General features: G+C 45.4%; 1 protein-coding gene across 1 annotated transcript in view; it reads right to left on the bottom strand.

Annotated features, from left to right (window-relative positions):
* Nucleotides 1-283: 283 nt before the first annotated feature.
* Nucleotides 284-22,071, bottom strand: part of cxadr (CXADR Ig-like cell adhesion molecule) — a 72,692-nt gene continuing 50,904 nt past the window's right edge. The window contains exons 3-7 of the mRNA XM_080549745.1: nt 15,568-15,772; nt 8,548-8,703; nt 6,309-6,431; nt 5,318-5,456; nt 284-3,184 (exon numbers count right to left, since the gene is read on the bottom strand). Of these exons, the coding sequence (XP_080405871.1) occupies nt 2,899-3,184; nt 5,318-5,456; nt 6,309-6,431; nt 8,548-8,703; nt 15,568-15,772 (909 nt within the window). The 3' untranslated portion in view covers nt 284-2,898. The remainder of the gene's footprint in view (nt 3,185-5,317; nt 5,457-6,308; nt 6,432-8,547; nt 8,704-15,567; nt 15,773-22,071) is intronic.

Here is a 22,071-nt window from a genome sequence, read left to right as displayed (position 1 = left end):
TATTTCAATGGCGCTGTAGATTTGGGCAGTTCTGATGGTGCCTCTGCGCGTCATTGATTAATTACAGTCATTACGTGGTTAGAAAGTCACCTCACCTGGTGTTAGGGGTGAAAATCACTGCCTGATTTAAATTAATCACAGCCGAAGGATGCAGGAGGCCAGGTTCCCCGAGGATAAGGGCTACTGAGGAGGAGGGAAAGTCAGTTTGATTTCAGCCAAAGTCAACAGCTGCCGCTGCCATGGAAAGAGGCAGAGGCATGGGTTTTATTTTGTTTTGTGGACTTTTATTATTGAAAAATACAGGAAATACACACACAAAAAGAACTAAAAAGGTTTTTCCATAATGTGAAAAACCCAAAGAAAATCTTCATACAATATTAGTACACTGTTTAAAAGCTACAGTTAATATCATTAGTAGTAGTACGCTAGTTTGAGTTGAGAGGGACTGTACAATATGACTAACTCCCTAATGGCTCTGTACAGTGTGTCAGTGGTTGAAGTCTAACTTCGCTATATACTACTAGGGCCCCATCCAGACAGTGAACGTGAACACACACACACACACACACACACACACACACACACACACACACACACACACACACACACACACACACACACACACACACACCTTGGGGTAGCGTACGGTCTAGGTTTCACTTCACTTCCTTGTTGCAGGAGGAGGTGTTAGATGACACCTGCCACAGCTGTGAGAGTGACACACCCGTCACCTCCTCTTCATCCCCAAATACATTCCATTCTATTCACACACAGCGAGAGTGTGTGAGCGCTACGCCCCTGAACTAGAGGCTGTCATCCTCTTCTGGTAAGACCCGTCGCCCAACCTCTCATGTTTTAGATATCAATTTGCCAAGCACAGCACTGCAGATCATCATACATACAAACATCACCATATCCTCACAGCTCAGTAAGAGTGATGTGATTAGTTCTAGAGATAGTGTTACTCTTACAGTATATTTACACAAACCAAAACCTTCTTCATAAAAAACAAAACAAAACAATACATAGAATAATGCATTTTTAAATTAAAAAGAAACAACTGTATGAATCAAAGTTTGACAAATAAACACATTTAAATCTCTTAAATAGAGAACTAAACATTCTGTCAGGTAGGCAGACATCTGGAATGGGGGACTAGATCTATCAAGCTGGGCCAGGTCCATACATGTAGTGTAATGTAGAGATGTAGGATGGCAGAGACATGCCAGTGTACAGTGCGCTGATGTGAAGAACAGAGATAACCTGGGGCTCACACACACACTCACGCACACACACACACACACACACACACACACACACACACACACACACACACACACACACACACACACACACACACACACACACACACACACACCTAGAGCTTATGGCAGCTGTGTGTGACAAGTCAATACTAGGGACAAGGCACAAGAACAGTGATGTCAATCACACACACACAGACACCCCCCCACCTTCCAGCCATCAGGGCTGGGATCTGCTGAGGGTCAGACTATGGTGATGACTGAGTGGGCATGGGCGTAGCATGGAGCATTGACTTAGCATGGTGTAGGGGCAGCCTAAACGCTGACTCAGCACGGTCATTCTTTCACATGCTTACTTCCTTCATATTACTGTATCATGTAACACATACTACGTGTACTGATGAATCCTTCATTTAGCATTAACAACTTCAAATTGACCATTAGGAGTCCAATTAATTAAGATGCTGGGATCCTAGAATGTAAATGAAGGATTAAACGAGACATTTACTGTAGGTTTGATTGTTAAATACCAAAGATGACTCATTAAGCTCAGTGTAGCTGCTGCTGCTGCTGTACTGCTAATAAGGAATGTGTGTTGGGGGGAGGGATGTTCTGGGGTCAGACGGGTTGGGGGGTCTGGTGGCGGTCAAACACAATCAGATGCGATTGCTCAGTGAACCTCACATTTCAACCCCTCGTTCTCCAAAACACTGAGTGTCTATTCTCAGACTCGGGGCAGGGTTTCTTTGTCAGCCAAGCAAAGAAACAATAATCCACCAATCACAAGATGTGAAGGCTTCACCTCCCCCTCATCACCACCCAACCCAGTCCTCAGCCCAAGCTGGATTTACGGTCAACTGTCGAAAAAACAAATGGATGACCTAATTGCTCTCAGGGCTGGCAAATATGACATTACCTCAGCCACGTCCCAACTCCACTTTAGAGTAATAGGAATGTTTTTTTTAAGTACTTAGATGACATCACGATTTATGTGAAAACTTTAAAATCCCTTTGTTTAAAAACATCCTTATTTTCTAACTTGTTAAAAAGCAAAGCTGATAGAAGTGTCTGTCTTTTTAAACTAGTTGGAAAAACATGATTTACGTAAGTTAACTGTTAAAAAGATAAAATCCAGTCTACTCATAGGGTGGGCATTTATTCAAAAGTCAGTAGAGTTGAACTGTACATATCCCACGCCCAGAAACAAACACATGTACAGCTGTAATTCTGCACATGTCATTGGCCAATCAGGGCCTGTATCTGCTCAGAACACATGTCTATGGACAGGGCCAGCTAGATGGAAAAGCATCATGCATTTAACTATGTACAACAGAACCCTGGAATTTACCATTCAAATGTATCCGCCCTAGAATATCTTTTTATTTTTTTGTCTGTCATAAAGTTCAGGAAGTAAAATAAAGTATTTGTTACTTCAGTAAAAAGTTTGTCTGATCTGATGTGGTTGATGTGCTTCTCTTTTCTTGTCACTACCACAAGACAGACAGACAGACCTCCATAGAGGGAGTGGGGCTGCCAGTTGCAAGTGGTGGAGTAGAGAGTCAGCCTGCCCAGCCCAGCCCCCACACCTCCCCTCTGGCCAGAGTTCCCTGGTCCCTGGCACAGGGCGGGGGAGGGGCTAGACGATGGAGCCGTCCCTGTTCTGGGCGGGGATCATGACGGGGATGGCCCCCATGCGGCTGAGGTTGGGGCCGGCCATCTTGCTGGCCACAGGGGGGGGCAGGGGCGCGTGGCTGGGGGGCCGGTCGTAGTCCTCGTTGGAGGGGATCTTGTCGTACTGGGGCTTCAGGGCGTACTCGTGCAGGTTGGAGGGAGACATGGAGCCCAGGGACGAGCGCTGGCTGCCCACGCTGGTGAAGCTGCGGGCCGTCGACACACGACTCTTAGGAGGGGGGACGTCCTCCCTGAGAGAGAGAGAGAGAGAGAGAGAGAGAGAGAGAGAGAGGGGGGGGGACATGTTAGACACTGTCATATTCTCTGGGTTTGACCCAGGTGTCCAGTCAAAGAGACAGAGAGAGAAAGTAAAAGCTACAGATACGTTGTGTGAGAAGGCGAGAGAGACACACACACACACACACACACACACACACACACACACACACACACACACAGACACACCAATACCCCCCCAAAAATAAGTAATAAGCAGCGGTAAACCAGTAAAGAGCTCAAATCAAACTCATCCTGTATGTGTATATACTGTAATTGTGTGTGTGTGTGTGTGTGTGTAGGTATATATACTGTAACTGTGTGTGTGTGTGTGTATGTAGGTATATATACTGTAATTGTGTGTGTGTGTGTGTGTGTGTGTGTGTGTGTGTGTGTGTGTACACTGCAATTATGTGTGTGAGCATGCGTATGTGACAGAGCAGTGCTCATTGGCCTAATCCTCTTTGTTCCAGAGTGAGTGGAGCTCCGTTGTGCCCCCAGACAGCCACAGTGTCCAGGCCAGCAAGCCCAGAGAGAGAGGCCCTGTGCTGGAATGCTGTGACCAGGGGGGACTGGGGGGGGGACTGGGCACAGACAGACACAGGATCCACAGAGCAAACAAAGCTCCCAAACTGATTACCACAGCCGTTTATTTGAGCAAAGGGGAAAAAGAGAAAACGCTGATGGGGCGACAACCATTTTCCTGGTTTGTGAGTGTGTGTGTGTGTGTGTGTGTGTGTGGGGGGGGGGGGGGGGGGAGTGCTACAGCCAGAGAACAGAGTACAGTCACCATGACACGTAGCCACAGGCATTCAGTAAAAAAAAAAGAAAATAAAAAAATACCATTCTGAATGACTGTTGGGGGAGAACACAGAAAAATGTGGCCAAATCAGGGTGTGTCCTGATTACATACATTACATTTTCGGCATTTATCAGACGCCTGTATCCAAAGTGACTAGGTCTTTACCCAAAGTGACTAGGTCTTTACCCAAAGTGACTAGGTCTTTATCCAAAGTGACTAGGTCGTTATCCAAAGTGACTACATCTTTATCCAAAGTGACTAGGTCTTTATCCAAAGTGACTAGGTCTTTATCCAAAGTGACTATACCGTATTTTCCGGACTATAAGTCACACTTTTTTCATAGTTTTACATTACCGTCTACAGCCGCGTAGAATGACTAGGTCTTTATCCAAAGTGACTAGGTCTTTACCCAAAGTGACTAGGTCTTTATCCAAAGTGACTAGGTCTTTATCCAAAGTGACTAGGTCTTTATCCAAAGTGACTAGGTCTTTACCCAAAGTGACTAGGTCTTTACCCAAAGTGACTAGGTCTTTACCCAAAGTGACTAGGTCTTTATCCAAAGTGACTACATCTTTATCCAAAGTGACTAGGTCTTTATCCAAAGTGACTAGGTCTTTATCCAAAGTGACTAGGTCTTTATCCAAAGTGACTAGGTCTTTATCCAAAGTGACTAGGTCTTTATCCAAAGTGACTAGGTCTTTATCCAAAGTGACTAGGTCTTTATCCAAAGTGACTAGGTCTTTATCCAAAGTGACTAGGGGCCCTATTATGCACTTCTTAACTTGCCGTCTTAAGTCTTAATTAAGACGCACCGCCAGGTTAAGACCTACCGCCACCCTTATTATGCGCTTCATACGCGCTACTGCTATTATGCAGGTGTCGCTAGGCGCCCACACATAAGACGTAAGACTCCCGTGCATATATTACTCATTGTGGGAGTGTTCATATGTTAATGAAGTGCGCTAGGCGCCCCTGCTATTATGCGATCTGACTTTTAGCCTCAAAAGCTAAGTCTTAGGCGCCCACTACCGCACGCATAATAGCAAAGTGGCCTTGACCACGCCTCCACGTCTTAAGTTTAGATCTACCGCCTCGTCTTATTGCTTAAGACTTATGAAGTGCATAATAGGGCCCTAGGTCTTTATCCAAAGTGACTACATCGTTATCCAAAGTGAGTAGGTCTTTATCCAAAGTGACTAGGTCTTTACCCAAAGTGACTACATCGTTATCCAAAGTGACTGTGCCTGTAACTGAACTGGATAATGAGGGAGCCTGCTAGTGTAATAGTGTGAGAGTGTGTCCGTACCTGATCTCGTAGGAGATCTCCTTCTCGTACTTCTTCCTGTGGCGGGCACGGCAGCAGCAGAAGAGGATGATGGCGATGATGATGAGGGCCAGGAGCACGGCGATGATGGCTCCCGCGATAATGCCAGCTGTGTTGGGGGCTGGAGGGCACAGGGAGAGAGGAGAGATCAAAGCTCATACACTTCTTCCACAGAGCTATCACTCTGATAAACCCCCCCCCCCCTCTTCAACTATTGCCATAAAGATAAGACAATGGAAAATGCCTATACTATAATGACAATGACAATACTGGTTGGCTGCTCATCCCTGGTTAATCACTCTAGAACTTTTGCACTATATTGCACATAGCACGTCTCCTGACATAGTTCTGCACATTAGATACTGTAGACCTACCTCTCTGTACATAACCTACCTCTCTGTACATAAACTACCTCTCTGTACATAACCTACCTCTCTGTACATAAACTAACTCTCTGTACATAAACTACCTCTCTGTACATAACCTACCTCTCTGTACATAAACTAACTCTCTGTACATAACCTACCTCTCTGTACATAACCTACCTCACTGTACATAGCCCATACCTGCATATGGCCCATAACTGTATATACCTCTAAACTATACTGATGTTTACAATACTACCTCTGCACATACTGTATATTACATAGTTACCTATCACTACCTCTTGTTCTATTTATATCATGCTCTTATATCACCATTTGCTCTTCTGGTTGGATGTTAAACTACATTTCTTTGTCTTGTACTTGTACCCTGCGATGACAATAAAGTTGAATCTAATCTAATCTAATCTAATACACACTTTGTGTAGGAGAACACCCATCAGATCTACCATTAATACCATTAAGAAGGTTCCACCAGGTTCCACACAGCTTGTTTATTTGTGTTGGACCGGTGGGTGGGTGAGAGACAGTGGGGTAGGATGAGAGCAGAGTGCTGACTGGCCCAGGGACATGCTGAGGGTGGGACTCACGTGGGGTGATGCTGAGCTGCAGGATACACTCCTCCATGCCCACGCGGTTCTTGGCCGTGCAGCGGTAGGTCCCTGACGCGCTGGTTGAAGCGTTTCTCACATTCATGGTGCCTCCCATGGGGTCTGAGGAGAGGACGGGGATCACAATCAAGAATGTTTCAGAACCCTGGGAGAACATTCCAGACTGTTACTAGAACTGTGTGCAGTCAGTGTGTACTGTTTCTCTTAGAAAACATTCACTCCTTGTTGGAGATGACAAATATAAATGACCCTGGGCAACAAACTGGTTTGGATAGTGTTTGTATCCTCTGTGCATGTGGGTTTTTGTATGTATGTATGCTTCTACATGATTGTGTGTTGATGTCCATCAGTATATCTACTATGGATGCCCCGATCGATCGGCCAGCAATCGGAATCGGACGATATTCAGCAAAAATATGAGATCGGGGAAATCCGATAATGCTTTCTAGTCGCCGATCACGACAACCGGTCAATGACGCAAACAACCTGAGCTAATTCATTGTGGCTCATTAACCTAAACCAGCCACTCTCGCATGCTTGTTAAACTAAAATATGTCGGCGGTGTGTGTGGTGTTATGTGTTTATAACATTAGGACTCCAATTCCCAGTATGCACTGGGAGAGTTGAGCATGCGTAGTTGTAACAGATACGTAAATGTTAGAATAGAAATACAAACATACGTGTGGAAGTACTATAAAGTGTGTGAGACCGATGTCACACATGCCATCTGCAATCTGTGGAAGGATAAAATACCTTGTGGTCTAAGGTCAAATCCTTCAACACAACCAGTTTAACAAGGATGGAGTTGCATCACGTAGCGGAGCATGGTGAGTTTGAAAAGCTGACCGTGTAGAATGAGAAGAAAAAGGCAGAGAAAGCCCTGCTAACAAAACCCACTATAGAGACCCACGCGTGTGCATGTCATACTCAGAGGTAATGCCCCAAACATGCTCAAATCAATGCAAGACACAGGATTACCAAGCCTGGGATGTATGGCCCACAATGGAGTGCTGTCACAGCGCAGCATAAGAGATACCATAGCTACAGGGAGATGCATTGTGGGCCACTTCAAGCATTCTGCCCTAGCATGTTCTAGATGTCAGAATGTACAGACACAACTCAGCCAGCCTATCAAAAGGTTTGTTGATGTTTTATTAAAACATTAGGCCTAGGCCTCGCTTTATCGGATGCTCCAAATATTAAATGTCTCTTCTACACTCATGTTCGTTTTCTTATGAGCCTAGCATTAGGCTATTATTTGATCTATATCGGCAGATATTGCTCATAGATTATCGGTGCCAAAAAACGGTATCGGGGCATCCTTAATATATGTATGTGTGTGTGTGTGTGTGTGTGTGTTGATGGCCATCAGTATACAGTGATGCTTGAAAGTATGTGAACCCCTTGTGCAAATATAGATTGGTCTATAATCTATACAGTAGATTATAGATTGGTTTTACCATGAATTGGTCACCAACTAACAAATTATTCATAAACACCTATGATCTCAAATTTGAAGAATTGGTGGACTTCAAAATGGCACAAGTAATGTATAAAGTAAAAAATAAGATGCTTCCAGACTGTATCCAGAGACTATTTCAAGTTAGACAGAGTAATTACGAACTCAGAGGAATATGTATGTTTATGAAAACAAAGATTAGAACAAATGCAAAACAAAGATGTATAACAGTTAAAGGAGTTAACTTATGGAATACTTTTGAAAAGGAAATGAAAATGTGTAGTACACTAAAAGGATTAAAAAAATTATTTAAAAATAAGATGATTAACAAGTATAAAACAGAGGTTTAAATATAGTTTTTTTTTTTTTTTTTACTTTTTGTTGACATGCGTAAGTGAAATTTTGTTTGTAAAAGTTTCAATGTTTTGATTATGCATTCATGAAGATTTTTTTTTTGAAAAAAACATACATGTAACAAGGGTAGGCGCAATAAGCCATGGCTTCAGCCTACACGTTTTTGGTCCTGGTGTTATGCATTGTGACTGTGTACATTTTTTATATCTGTATTGTGAATTGTATAGGGGACCAAAATAAACATTCTCAATCAATCAATCAATCAATCAGTCAATCAGTCATTTGATGTCAATCAGCATATATAAGTGTGTGTGTGTGTGTGTGTGTGTGTGTGTGTGTGTGTGTGTGTGTGTTTGTTACATATATATGTGTGTGTGTGTGTGTGTGTGTGTGTGTGTGTGTTACCTAGCACAGCGGAGGCTGGCAGCAGCTTGTTGTTGCTGATCATCTCCCAGGTGTACTGCAGGGGGTTGGTTCCCTCGCTGGACGAGCACCTCAGCACCACGTCCTTCCCCTCCTCCGTGCTGCCCTCCGTGTAACACCTGGGCTTGGACGGCCTCACTGTGGAGAGACATGACACATGACCTCACTGTGGAGAGACATGACATCACATATGACCTCACTGTGGAGACACATGACAACACATATGACCTCACTGTGGAGACACACAACATCACATATGACCTCACTGTGGAGACACACAACAACACATATGACCTCACTGTGGAGACACATGACATCACATTTGGCAGGTGGAGATATTAGCTGGTAGCTAATGTGTGTCTGTGTGTGTGTGTGTGTGTGTGTGTCTAGCTCTGGCGTTGATTTCCCCTCAGTCGTACCAGCAGTCATCAGTGTAATGAGAGCAGTAATCAGGCTAATTGATACAGCTGCTGTCATTACAGGTGCTGTCACTCAACATAATTAACATCAGAGAGAAGGACCGTTATCTCACACACACACACACACACACACTTTTGCTTTTGAGGCTAAGAGGGGAGCCGAGAGCAGACCCCATGTTCAAGGCAGACGTGCACAAACACACTGACTCCTGTCTGTTGGCAGGAGATGAGAAAGGAATTCAACAGCAAACAAACCTCCAAATTAAAACCAGGCCGGATTCACTGGAAGGCAAAAGGACAGACAAACTCACTGTGCACTGTGGGGTAGGGAGAGGGGTTAAGGACAGACAAACTCACTGCACTGTGGGGTAGGGAGAGGGGTTAAGGTTGAGAAGGGGGGGGGAGTAGGGGGTAAGGGGGGGGAGGTGTGGTCTGAATGGATCCGTCTCTATGAAGCTGGTATCCCTAGATCCAACCCTGTATGTGTGTGTGTGTGTGTGTGTGTGAGCACTGACATCATAGTTGTGGTAATGGCTGCTGGTGCGGAGCAGGGTGGGCAGATCTGGGCCAGGGGCTTAGCAGACAGAACCATGTGGATTAACACCAGACAGCCCTGTCCTGCGGGAGCGCTCACACTAATCTAATAGGCAGGGGCTAGGGCAGAGAGAGAGAGAGAGAGACAGAGAGAGACAGAGAGAGAGAGAGACAGAGAGAGAGACAGAGAGACAGAGAGAGAGACAGAGAGAGAGAGAGACAGAGAGAGAGAGAGAGAGAGAGAGAGAGAGAGAGAGAGACAGAGAGAGAGAGAGAAATTAAATGAGCGGTGATGGATGGATGACCGGGGCCAAGGCTGCTCAGCCTCCTGACTAGGGGCTTGACCTCTGCTACACACACACACACACACACACACACACACACACACACACACACACACACACACACACACACACACACCACGTGAATGTCATACAGCCATGCCATTTAAATTCACCTTAAAGGCCAAAGTCAACATGGCAATTCAAGAGCTATGACATGTGTATGACATAGCCTTTCGTGTTAAGAGACGGAGAGGGGGTTTGATGTGCAGATGTATTTGTGTGACATCAAAGCGAGGAGGTCAGATAAGAAGGAGCGTGGCCTAGAGAGTGACAGAGAGGGAACCTTATTGGCTGTGGCACAGAGATAGATAGAGATAGAGATAGATAAATGAGTTGTGTAGGGCTCAATTGAGATAAAGAAAGGGGGAGTATACCACCGTTGGTATTCGGTTAAGTCGTGACGTGTTCAACGTTGTCCAAAGTTGGCTGAGGCGCTCTCTTCGAAATGCCGCAGTAATAATAATAATAAATTATATTTATATAGCGCTTTTCCGAGGCTCAAAGACGCTGACAATATGGGAAAAACGGGAAAGTGCTGTGTCCCTTGTTGTATGGATAAATCCGAGTCTAAAAAACGATTGAACTGTCATTCTACCGCTTTAGTACACTGGTACGAGGACTTTTTTATTTGGACCCGGAAATTGCTAAACGTCACGTGTGACGTCAGACTTAACAACCGAATAGGTGTCTATAATCTGAATGATATGATATATTGTGTTATACAACGGATAGATCCGGTCCATTGTCTCTATTGGTCAATTTGCGTTCCAGCCGTGCCGATATCCATGATATAAGCACGGCTAAATGGAATGTTGACACATCTTTTCATATTACTCCGTGTTTGTATATATACCGTTATCGGAGTTACATTCCTACCGTTGCTTAGAAACCGATAAACAACTGTCCCGCTGATGAATACACTTACAATAAAACATAGTTCCATTAAAATACATTAATTAAAAGTTTGTCTTGTCTTTCTTTTGGGAAATGTTGATAGATAAATGTGGTAACCGTTGTATAAAAGTGTTATGGAACGAGAAGCCGTGGTATATCGTGGATATCGGCACAGCTAGGGGGTGTAACGGCTCTCCACTTCGTGTGCCAATATCCACGATATTCCACGGCTTCTCTTCCATAACGTAACGCTTAAGTATACTTATATACGCTTAAGTTGGTATAGATGTCTATAATGTGAATCATATTGTATAATGTGAATGATATGATATATTGGGCCCTATTATGCACTTCATAAGTCTTAAGCAATAAGACGAGGCGGTAGATCTAAACGTAAGACGTGGAGGCGTGGTCAAGGCCACTTTGCTATTATGCGTGCGGTAGTGGGCGCCTAAAACCCGGCGCTAAGCAAAGAAATTAGTCATGGGTGTGTTTTGGGCGTCTTCTCAATCAACCCAATCAGCGTGCCAGGTGCCATTCCCTTTAAGAACCGGCTGCGTTGAGTCATTAGCGCTATGCTATTATGGAAGTCCTAAGAAGGAGGTCAGCGCGCTTCTCTGCCTCTCCCTTCTGAAATAAAGCATTTATACTGTGACCGTAATTGACGTCTTGCCGTGGAGACACGTGCGTGTTCATGTGTGCCCACATGCATGCGCAAACCGCGGAGGCGCGCTCGTGTTTCAAAACGTGCATGAAGTCTAAACTTAAGAACTTTTCAAACCACTTCTTAGCGCTAGGAGCAAAGTCAGATCGCATAATAGCAGGGGCGCCTAGTAGGGCTGCACGATTTGGGGGAAAAATCGAATTGCGATTATTTGGACATATATCGCGATTGCGATTAATTTGCGATTTTTTTTTTTTTTAAATAGCAAAAAAAAAAAAAAAAAGGACGTTTTTGTAACGGCTAGGAAGGTCTCCGGCTAGGAAGGTCGTATCAACGTGCAGTTTGTTTGTACGTCTTCAGGGGACTTAGAGGCTCCCTCCTCTAGCACCCCCACAGCCCGAGCTACGAGTGAAGGAACTAAACTTACATTGGGTTGCTTTAAAGTTGGGTTGCTTTAAAATCAAGCTTCAGATTAAAACATGTGATGGAGCATTACTAACCTGACTCAGGTGGTTTGTTTCACACAACCATCTAGGAAAGCTTAATTGGAAGCTGTTTGGAAAAGGGCAGGTACTTTAAAAAAATACTTGGCAGGTGATTGGATGAATCTATCTATCACCTATTTTCAGAGAGCATTACCACATGATACCATCAAACTATTGATAGGTTTGAATTAAGTTTTCATAATGAAGAGCTGAATGAAGTTTTCATAATGAAGAGTACATTTTGAAGAGTACATGAACTCTATACATTTCTGTTCTGTTCTGAGAGTTCAACTGTGTGCTTCTTAAGCACAAACTTACAAACTCATCATTCTACAAAACCTTATCTTCAGTCCCAGCTATGCCTCCCCTTTCCTGACATTGTGTTGTCAGAGGGGCCCTGTCGTAAATGTCCATGAAACCCCCTCCTCCTGAACATGTGTGTTCCTGACATTGTGTTGTCTGAGTCGCCCAGCAAAGAAACTGCTTATGGTGGCTTTCTTACGCTGCACTTCCTCATGAGAAGTGCCTCCTCCTATGTTATGTGTGTCTTTCTGTTTGGTAATAAAAAGACCTGCTCACGGGAGAAAATATTAGTCTGAATTCGGAGTCTCTAGGGGAGACTTCGCATTCATTCTCCTTGCAAGAAAATAATAATCATGATGAATTCCGTGTCTCTTTGTTGTTTAAAGTCTACTACGGTCTGTTTGAACTAGCGATGGGTTAGCATGGCTTGCTTTACAACCAGGCTGAACAGAATATAGCATTTAACCCTAACCAGAACCGAACAACTATTAACTGCTCTAATTCTAATGCAAGGATGAGAACTTAAAATATATGAATTGGGACAACATATTTATTTATGTTTTTTTTAAACAGCAACACCATTTTGTTTCTCTCAACAAGTGTATTTTTTTGACGTTCACGTTCATTGTTGACGTTCATTGTTGACGTTCATTGACGTTGACGTTCATTGACGTTGAATCCGACGCGCTGTATGACGTATCCCATACGGGTAGTGGTGGTCTAGTGAGTTGGACTTGTGATCGGAAGGTTGTGTGAGTTCAAATCCCGCCTGAAACCACACCACTACTAGTGTGCCCTTGAGTAAGGCACTTAGCCCTCAATTACTCCAGGGGGAATGTCCCTGTAATTCGTAATTGTAAATCGCTTTGGATTAAAAGCGTCTGCAAAAAAAAAAAAAAAAAAAGCGTCTGCTAAAAAAAAAAAAAAAAAAAAAAATCGCAGGCAAATCGCGGGCTTTGCGATTAGCTAATCGCATCATTTCAAATTGCGATTTCGATTTAAAATCGATTAATCGTGCAGCCCTAGCGCCTAGTGCACTTCATTAACATATGAACACTCCCACAATGAGTAATATATGCACGGGAGTATTACGTCTTATGTGTGGGCGCCTATCGACACCGGCATAATAGCAGTAGCGCGTATGAAGCGCATAATAAGGGTGGCGGTAGGTCTTAACCTGGCGGTGCGTCTTAATTAAGACTTAAGACGGCAAGTTAAGAAGTGCATAATAGGGCCCATTGTGGTATACCACAGTTGGTATAGGTGTAAGGTGAATGATATGGGTGTGTATGTTGGAACTTGGGTAAGGTAGATGGAGTGACGTTGGGTGGCTGTGGAGAGGTACAGACATGGTGATTGGCTGTTGAAGGCTGTGGAGAGGTTCAACCAGAAGGTGATTGGCTGTTGAAGGCAGTGAGAGGTTCAGCCAGAAGGTGATTGGCTGTTGAAGGCTGTAGAGAGGTTCAACCAGAAGGTGATTGGTTGTGAGAGGTGCTGGCGTGCTGCTCTACAGACTGCAGGTGTGCTCTCTCCTCCTGTAACCTTCAGTGTCCATCTTCATACAAACACACAGGCCCCCTTCCTGCTCCTAGGACGCATGCCTCTGTGTGTGTGTGTGTGTGTGTGTGTGTGTGTCCTTTCGTGCCCATGTTCTTGGAGGTATTTACGTTGTGACAAGATCAACCCGAAGGGAAAGTGCAGAGCAGGCAGGATGTCTTCCCCTCTCCTTGTCACCAGGCTTCACTACAACAGCTCTGCTCCAGAGGTCACCAGAGGTCACCGGCTACAGGCCTGTCAGTCCCAGCAGCCCCCCGGGCCATTAGAGCCCAACAGGAAATGCCTCTCCAAGGACTCCTTGAGGCCATCTAGCTACGTGGGAGCCGTTCTCTCCAGTCAGCTAAGACCTTCTCCCCTGGGTTCTACTAATCACTGGACATTATTTAACTTTAACCCATTCACGTCCCTCTTTACACCTGAATGAAAGGCTTTTAGGCTAGTGGTAGACAGGAGTGCTGAGGAATCAGTGAGAAGTGTTCCTGATCAGGCACCTAACACCCCTGGATCATGTCACCTAACACCCCTGGATCATGTCCAACACTTAGTTATGAAATTGAGTGCTTGTGAGGCAGGTCCCTGTCACATAGCTGCAGTGTGGTGTGCATGCGTGTGGATGCAGTGTGGTGTGCATGCGTGTGGATGCAGTGTGGTGTGCATGCGTGTGGATTCTAGCCCAATGCCATGCACACAGAAAGACAAAGTTGGCAGTGATGAACTAGGGATTCCATGGCTGGATGGGGTCAAACAGTTAATCCATATATTGATCATATTTGTACCAACTATGCATTAACCCTCCAGACCTAAAACGAGAGGTTTACAAAACACAGAAATAGTCGCGATATAGCTTCTCTTAAACCATAGAAAAAGAACAATTTCCTAATGATCCATCCACTATAACTCTGTCAGCTTTTCCCATACTGTTTGACCATGACCGCCAGCTTTTCATATGTAAACACCCTGGCTGGTAGTGCGACTGGGTCAGTTTCGGGAGAGAAGTGAACATACCAGTGTGAGTGTTTGCCCAGGGAGTGATTCAGCTGGTTACGGCAACACTGTACCTGCTCTACGTTCACACACACTGTACCTGCTGTACGTTCACACACACTGTCACATGACAGCAGAGATAAGCGGGGACTGTAGCATAAAGGCCGAGGTCAGAACATGACTGGAGCACTCTAGGTCTATTTGCACACCCACTCGTTTTGGACATTTGCTGTAATTGACTTCATCATCCTATACAAACACAAACTTGTGCTCTTCAATCTCCAGACTGAATAGATGAATAGGATTACATAAAGCTAAGGAATGAAGCTGTACTCCTGCTAGGAAGGCAGGCCTACCACCACGTCATTCTAAATAGCATCGGTATTATTACATAGGTCAAATCAGTTAGCCAGTCACATTCACACAAATGGGTAGTGGGGAGCACCCACCCTGGGTAGCACCGGCAGAGATTGGTGGATGTAGATTGAGTAGTGGTCGTGGTGGGGGGGTGGGGGGGGGCTAGTGAGTAGTGTGGGGCGGGGCGCTGTGGCTCAGGAGGTAGAGCCACCGTCTAATGATCGCAAGGTTGGCAGATCGGCGGTTCGAGCCCTGGCTGGCCACATGTCGAAGTGTTCTTGGGCAAGACACTGAACCCTAAATTGCTCCCAGTGAGCGGGCCGGCGCCTTGCATGGTAGCTTGGCCGCCATTGGTGTGTGAATGGGTGAATGAGAGGCCTTTGTAAAGCGCTTTGGATAAAGGCGCTATATAAGTGCAGTCCATTTAGTGTAGTGGCGGGGGGACGACAACGACGACTCACCCATGACGGTTAGCAGCATCTTCCTACTGCGGATGCCGGGGGCCTTCTTCACCTTGCACTGGTACGTGCCCGTGTCTGTGGACTTCAGCCCTGTCAGGTTGATGGAGGCGTCGCCATTCTTGGGGTCGGCAGAGTTGAAGTGGGCGCGGCCCTTCACCGCAGGGTAGTAGTCCTCATACGCCCGGTCTCCAGAGTACAGGATTACCTGGGGAGGGGGGGGGCGGAGGGAGGGACACAACAGACATATTAAAGAGTGACATCTGTGTAGAAGAGTGTGTTCCAACTTACGGCCTAGCCTACTCGTAATTACTGAGAGCAGAAGTAGATCATCTCCTAACTACTAACACACAGTAGTCCAAGTCCCCCCCCCCCCCCCCTATGTTCACTAAAACAACAGAGAGAGAGAGAGAGTTCTACTGTCATCTCTCTAACGTCCTTCGCTGCCTGCCTGTCTGGCTGGTTTTGCCCTTTCTGCTGCAGAGGTACGTAGTGGAACACACAGAGCCCTACTGTTGAGTCAAATCAACACCTGCTGTGTCAACATAGAGCTACGCCCCGGGCTGTGCAGCCCCCCACCCCCACTAGCCCCCACCCGCCCGTCTGTCTGTCTGTCTCGCCTGCTCCGCACCAACCCTGGCTCCGAGGAGATGAAGTCAAGGTGTAGCCGACAGTGAACGCAACACAGGAGCGCTAGAGAGAAGACACACAAAACTACCACAACACAGGAGCGCTAGAGAGAAGACACCACAAAACTACCACAACACAGGAGCGCTAGAGAGAAGACACCACAAAACTACCACAACACAGGAGCGCTAGAGAGAAGACACCACAACACTACCACAAGAAGGGGGGGAAGAGTGACGACCGCAACAATCGCCATCAGGATGTCCGAGACCCTCCAACCCTGGACATATTCAAAGCTGCCCTTAAAACCCACCGTTTCACCATTGCATTCAACCTGTAGTAGCTGTTTCACTGTTTCTTGTTTTGTGTGTTTGTCTCTCTGGTTCTGTTCTGTTTGTCCCATTCCCTTGGAAAGCGACCTTGGGTTTGTGGAAGGCGCTATATACATTTAAGTTATTATTATTATTATTATCACCATCAGACACACACGCAGACGCCCCAGGGTCGAGGAAAGGAGAGGAGAACAGAACATGGGAGAAGCAGGCTCAGAGAGAATACAGAGAGAACACAGAGAGAACACAGAGAGAACACAGAGAGAACACAGAGAGATACAGAGAGAACACAGAGAGAACACAGAGAGAACACAGAGAGAGACACAGAGAGAACACAGGGAGAACACAGAGAGATACAGAGAGATACAGAGAGAATACAGAGAGAGATACAGAGAGAACACAGAGAACACAGAGAGAACACAGAGAGAACACAGAGAGAACACAGAGAGAACACAGAGAGAACACAGAGAGAGACACAGAGAGAGACACAGAGAGAACACAGAGAGAACACAGAGAGAACACAGAGAGAGACACAGAGAGAACACAGGGAGAACACAGAGAGAACACAGAGAGAACACAGAGAGAACACAGAGAGAGACACAGAGAGAGACACAGAGAGAGATACAGAGAGAACACAGAGAGAACACAGAGAGAGATACAGAGAGAACACAGAGAGAACACAGAGAGAACACAGAGAGAACACAGAGAACACAGAGAGAACACAGAGAGAACACAGAGAGAACGCAGAGAGAACACAGAGAGAACACAGAGAGAACACAGAGAGAACACAGAGAGACACAGAGAGAACACAGAGAGAACACAGAGAGAACACAGAGAGAACACAGAGAGAGATACAGAGAGAACACAGAGAGAACACAGAGAGAACACAGAGAGAACACAGAGAGGACACAGAGAGAACACAGAGAGAACACAGAGAGAACACAGAGAGAACACAGAGAGAGACACAGAGAGAACACAGAGAGAACACAGAGAGAGATACAGAGAGAACACAGAGAGAACACAGAGAGAGATACAGAGAGAACGCAGAGAGAACACAGAGAGAACACAGAGAGAACACAGAGAGAATACAGAGAGAGATACAGAGAGAACACAGAGAGAACACAGAGAGAACACAGAGAGAACACAGAGAGAACACAGAGAGAACACAGAGAGAACACAGAGAGAACACAGAGAGAACACACAGAGAACACAGAGAGAACACAGAGAGAGATACAGAGAGAGATACAGAGAGAGACACAGAGAGAACACAGAGAGAACACAGAGAGAACACAGAGAGAACACAGAGAGAACACAGAGAGAACGCAGAGAGAACACAGAGAGAACACAGAGAGAACACAGAGAGAACACAAAGAGATACAGAGAGAACACAGAGAGAACACAGAGAGAACACAGAGAGAACACAGAGAGAACACAGAGAGATACAGAGAGAACACAGAGAGATACAGAGAGAACACAGAGAGAACGCAGAGAGATACAGAGAGAACACAGAGAGAACACAGAGAGATACAGAGAGAACACAGAGAGAACGCAGAGAGAACACAGAGAGAGATACAGAGAGAACACAGAGAGAACACAGAGAGAACACAGAGAGAACACAGAGAGAGATACAGAGAGAACACAGAGAGAACACAGAGAGAACACAGAGAACACAGAGAGAACACAGAGAGAGATACAGAGAGAGATACAGAGAGAACACAGAGAGAGATACAGAGAGAACACAGAGAGAACACAGGGAGAACACAGAGAGAACACAGAGAGAACACAGAGAGAACACAGAGAGAACACAGAGAGAACACAGAGAGAACACAGAGAACACAGAGAGAACACAGAGAGAGATACAGAGAGAACACAGAGAGAACACAGAGAGAACACAGAGAGAACACAGAGAGAACACAGAGAGAACACACAGAGAACACAGAGAGAGATACAGAGAGAGATACAGAGAGAACACAGAGAGATACAGAGAGATACAGAGAGAACACAGAGAGAACACAGAGAGAGATACAGAGAGAACACAGAGAGATACAGAGAGATACAGAGAGATACAGAGAGATACAGAGAGAACACAGAGAGAACACAGAGAGAACACAGAGAGAACACAGAGAGAACACAGAGAGACACAGAGAGAACACAGAGAGAACACAGAGAGAACACAGAGAGAGATACAGAGAGAACACAGAGAGAGATACAGAGAGAACACAGAGAGAACACAGAGAGAACACAGAGAGAACACAGAGAGAACACAGAGAGAACACAGAGAGAGATACAGAGAGAACACAGAGAGAGATACAGAGAGAACACAGAGAGAACACAGAGAGAGCACAGAGAGAGATACAGAGGTTCTGTGGGCTGTGAGGCAGGGAAAGAAAGCTGCTATCTGCTCAGCAGCCAGAGCTGTGTACATCTTGTACATATTAGCCACGTAACGTGTAATGTATTCCACCTGAGTCTCCCGGGAGAGAAACATATCCCTCAAACCCTCAGCAGGATCAGAGCGTGGGCAGTAATAACAAGGACATGAGATGTGGAGGGGAGGAAATTAAATGGCCCCAGGGAGAAACAGACTACAAGAACTCTTTCACACACACACACACACACAGACACACACATGCACACACACTCAGACACACACACACACACACACACACACACACACACACACACACACACACACACTCAGACACTCAGACACTCAGACACACACACACACACACACACATGCACACACACAGACACACACACAGTCTATGCAGACACACACAGTCCACACACACACAGTCTACAAACAGTCTGTGCATACACACACAGTCTGTGCATACACACACACTCGACACACGGATGAAAGTGGCTCAATAAAACAGCCTATAAAAAAAAGAAAACATGAACAATGAAAATCAAAGGGTAGACAACCCGAGTTAAAAAGAACACCTCCCTGTGTTCCACAGCAGGTAGACAGGTAGACTCTATCATACAGGCAGTAACAGCAGGTAGACAGGTAGACTCTATCATACAGGCAGTAGCAGCAGGTAGACAGGTAGACTCTATCATACTAGGGCTGCACGATTAATCGATTTTAAATCGAAATCGCGATTTGAAATGACGCGATTAGCTAATCGCAAAGCCTGCGATTTGCCTGCGTTTATTTATTTATTTATTTATTTATTTATTTTTGCCATTTAAGCAGACGCTTTTTTAATCCAAAGCGATTTACAATTACGAATTACAGGGACATTCCCCCTGGAGTAACTGAGGGCTAAGTGCCTTACTCAAGGGCACACTAGTAGTGGTGTGGTTTCAGGCGGGATTTGAACTCACAACCTTCCGATCACAAGTCCAACTCACTATGTGTTTCTCAACCCTCTCCTCGGGGCGCCCCAGCCGCTCCACATATTTGAACTGTTCCACCACCAGCACACCTGATTCAACTAATCAAGTCCAAATCATAATTGCTTTGGACTTGATTAGTTGAATCAGGTGTGCTGGTGGTGGAACAGATCAAATATGTGGAGCGGCTGGGGCGCCCCGAGGAGAGGGTTGAGAAACACCACTACCCGTATGGGATACGTCATACAGCGCGTCGGATTCAACGTCAATGAACGTTAAAAAAAAAGACACTTGTTGAGAGAAACAAAATGGTGTTGATGTTAAAAAAAACATAAATAAATATGTTGTCCCAATTCATATCTTTTAAGTTCTCATCCTTGCATTAGAATTAGAGCAGTTAATAGTTTGATGGTATCATGTGGTAATGTTATCTGAAAATAGGTGATAGATAGATTCATCCAATCACCTGCCAAGTATTTTTTGAAAGTACCTGCCCTTTTCCAAACAGCTTCCAATTAAGCTTTCCTAGATGGTTGTGTGAAACAAACCACCTGAGTCAGGTTAGTAATGCTCCATCACATGTTTTAATCTGAAGCTTGATTTTAAAGCAACCCAACTTTAAAGCAACCCAATGTAAGTTTAGTTCTTTCACTCGTAGCTCGGGCTGTGGGGGTGCTAGAGGAGGGAGCCTCTAAGTCCCCTGAAGACGTACAAACAAACTGCACGTTGATACGACCTTCCTAGCCGGAGATATGGCCACACTTTACAAAAACTCCCTTTTTTTTTTTTTTTTTTGCTATTTAAAAAAATAATAATCGCAAATTAATCGCAATCGCGATATCTGTCCAAATAATCGCAATTCGATTTTTCCCCCCAAATCGTGCAGCCCTATATCATACATGCAGTAACAGCAGGTAGACAGGTAGACTATTATACAGGCAGTAACAGCAGGTAGACAGGTAGACTATTATACAGGCAGTAACAGCAGGTAGACAGGTAGACTATTATACATGCAGTAACAGCAGGTAGACAGGTAGACTATCATACAGGCAGTAACAGCAGGTAGACAGGTAGACTATTATACATGCAGTAGCAGCAGGTAGACAGGTAGACTATTATACATGCAGTAACAGCAGGTAGACAGGTAGACTATTATACATGCAGTAACAGCAGGTAGACAGGTAGACTATTATACAGGCAGTAACAGCAGGTAGACAGGTAGACTATTATACATGCAGTAACAGCAGGTAGACAGGTAGACTATTATACAGGCAGTAGCAGCAGGTAGACAGGTAGACTATTATACAGGCAGTAGCAGCCCCATTTACATGAGGACATTTAAAGATGAGGTCATCGTCACTGACGACCTGCATGGGTAGGGGAGGGGCTCATTTGTGAGGCAAAGCAGAGTTGTGTCATCTGTGTACACGGCACACCCTGCCAGGCCAGGGGGACAGGGCTGTGTGCCTTTGTTTCAGGCCGGCTTTCATCCTGAGCTTGAAGCTCCACAGACTGGTTCAGAAGAATGCCTTGCTATCCTCTCCTCTGGGGTCCTCTGTGTTCCTCTGTGTTCCTCTGTGTTCCTCTGTGTTCCTCTGGGGTCCTCTGGGGTCCTCAGTGTTCCTCTGTGTTCCTCTGTGTTCCTCTGTGTTCCTCTGTGTTCCTCTGTGTTCCTCTGTGTTCCTCTGGGGTCCTCTGGGGTCCTCTGTGTTCCTCTGTGTTCCTCTGTGTTCCTCTGGGGTCCTCTGGGGTCCTCAGTGTTCCTCTGTGTTCCTCTGTGTTCCTCTGTGTTCCTCTGTGTTCCTCTGTGGTCCTCTGTGGTCCTCTAGGGTCCTCTGGGGTCCTCTGGGGTCCTCTGTGTTCCTCTAGGGTCCTCTATGGTCCTCTATGGTCCTCTGGGGTCCTCTGTGGCTCAGCTGGTAGGGCATGGAGCTAACAACGCTTAGGTTGTGGGTTTGATTTCCGCTGGGACCATATACATTTTAAAATGTACCGTCTGCACTCACTGCAACGTAAATCACTCTGGATAAAAGCATCAGCTGAATGTCATATATATATATACTGTAGATATACACTCTAAAGTGATTCTCAAGGACAAAGCAGAACCACTCCCTGAGAAGTGAAGAAGTACGTTCATCACTACTGCAGCCGGGCGCTTCTCCTACATCATGACAGATTTTTGATTCCAAAACAAATATGAGGT

This window comes from Nansenia antarctica, assembly GCF_963989245.1.
Source record: "Nansenia antarctica genome assembly, chromosome: 20".
Taxonomy (NCBI): domain Eukaryota; kingdom Metazoa; phylum Chordata; class Actinopteri; order Argentiniformes; family Microstomatidae; genus Nansenia; species Nansenia antarctica.
The sequence above is the reverse complement of the archived record's forward strand: the minus strand, read 5'-3'. Positions and strand labels throughout refer to the sequence as shown.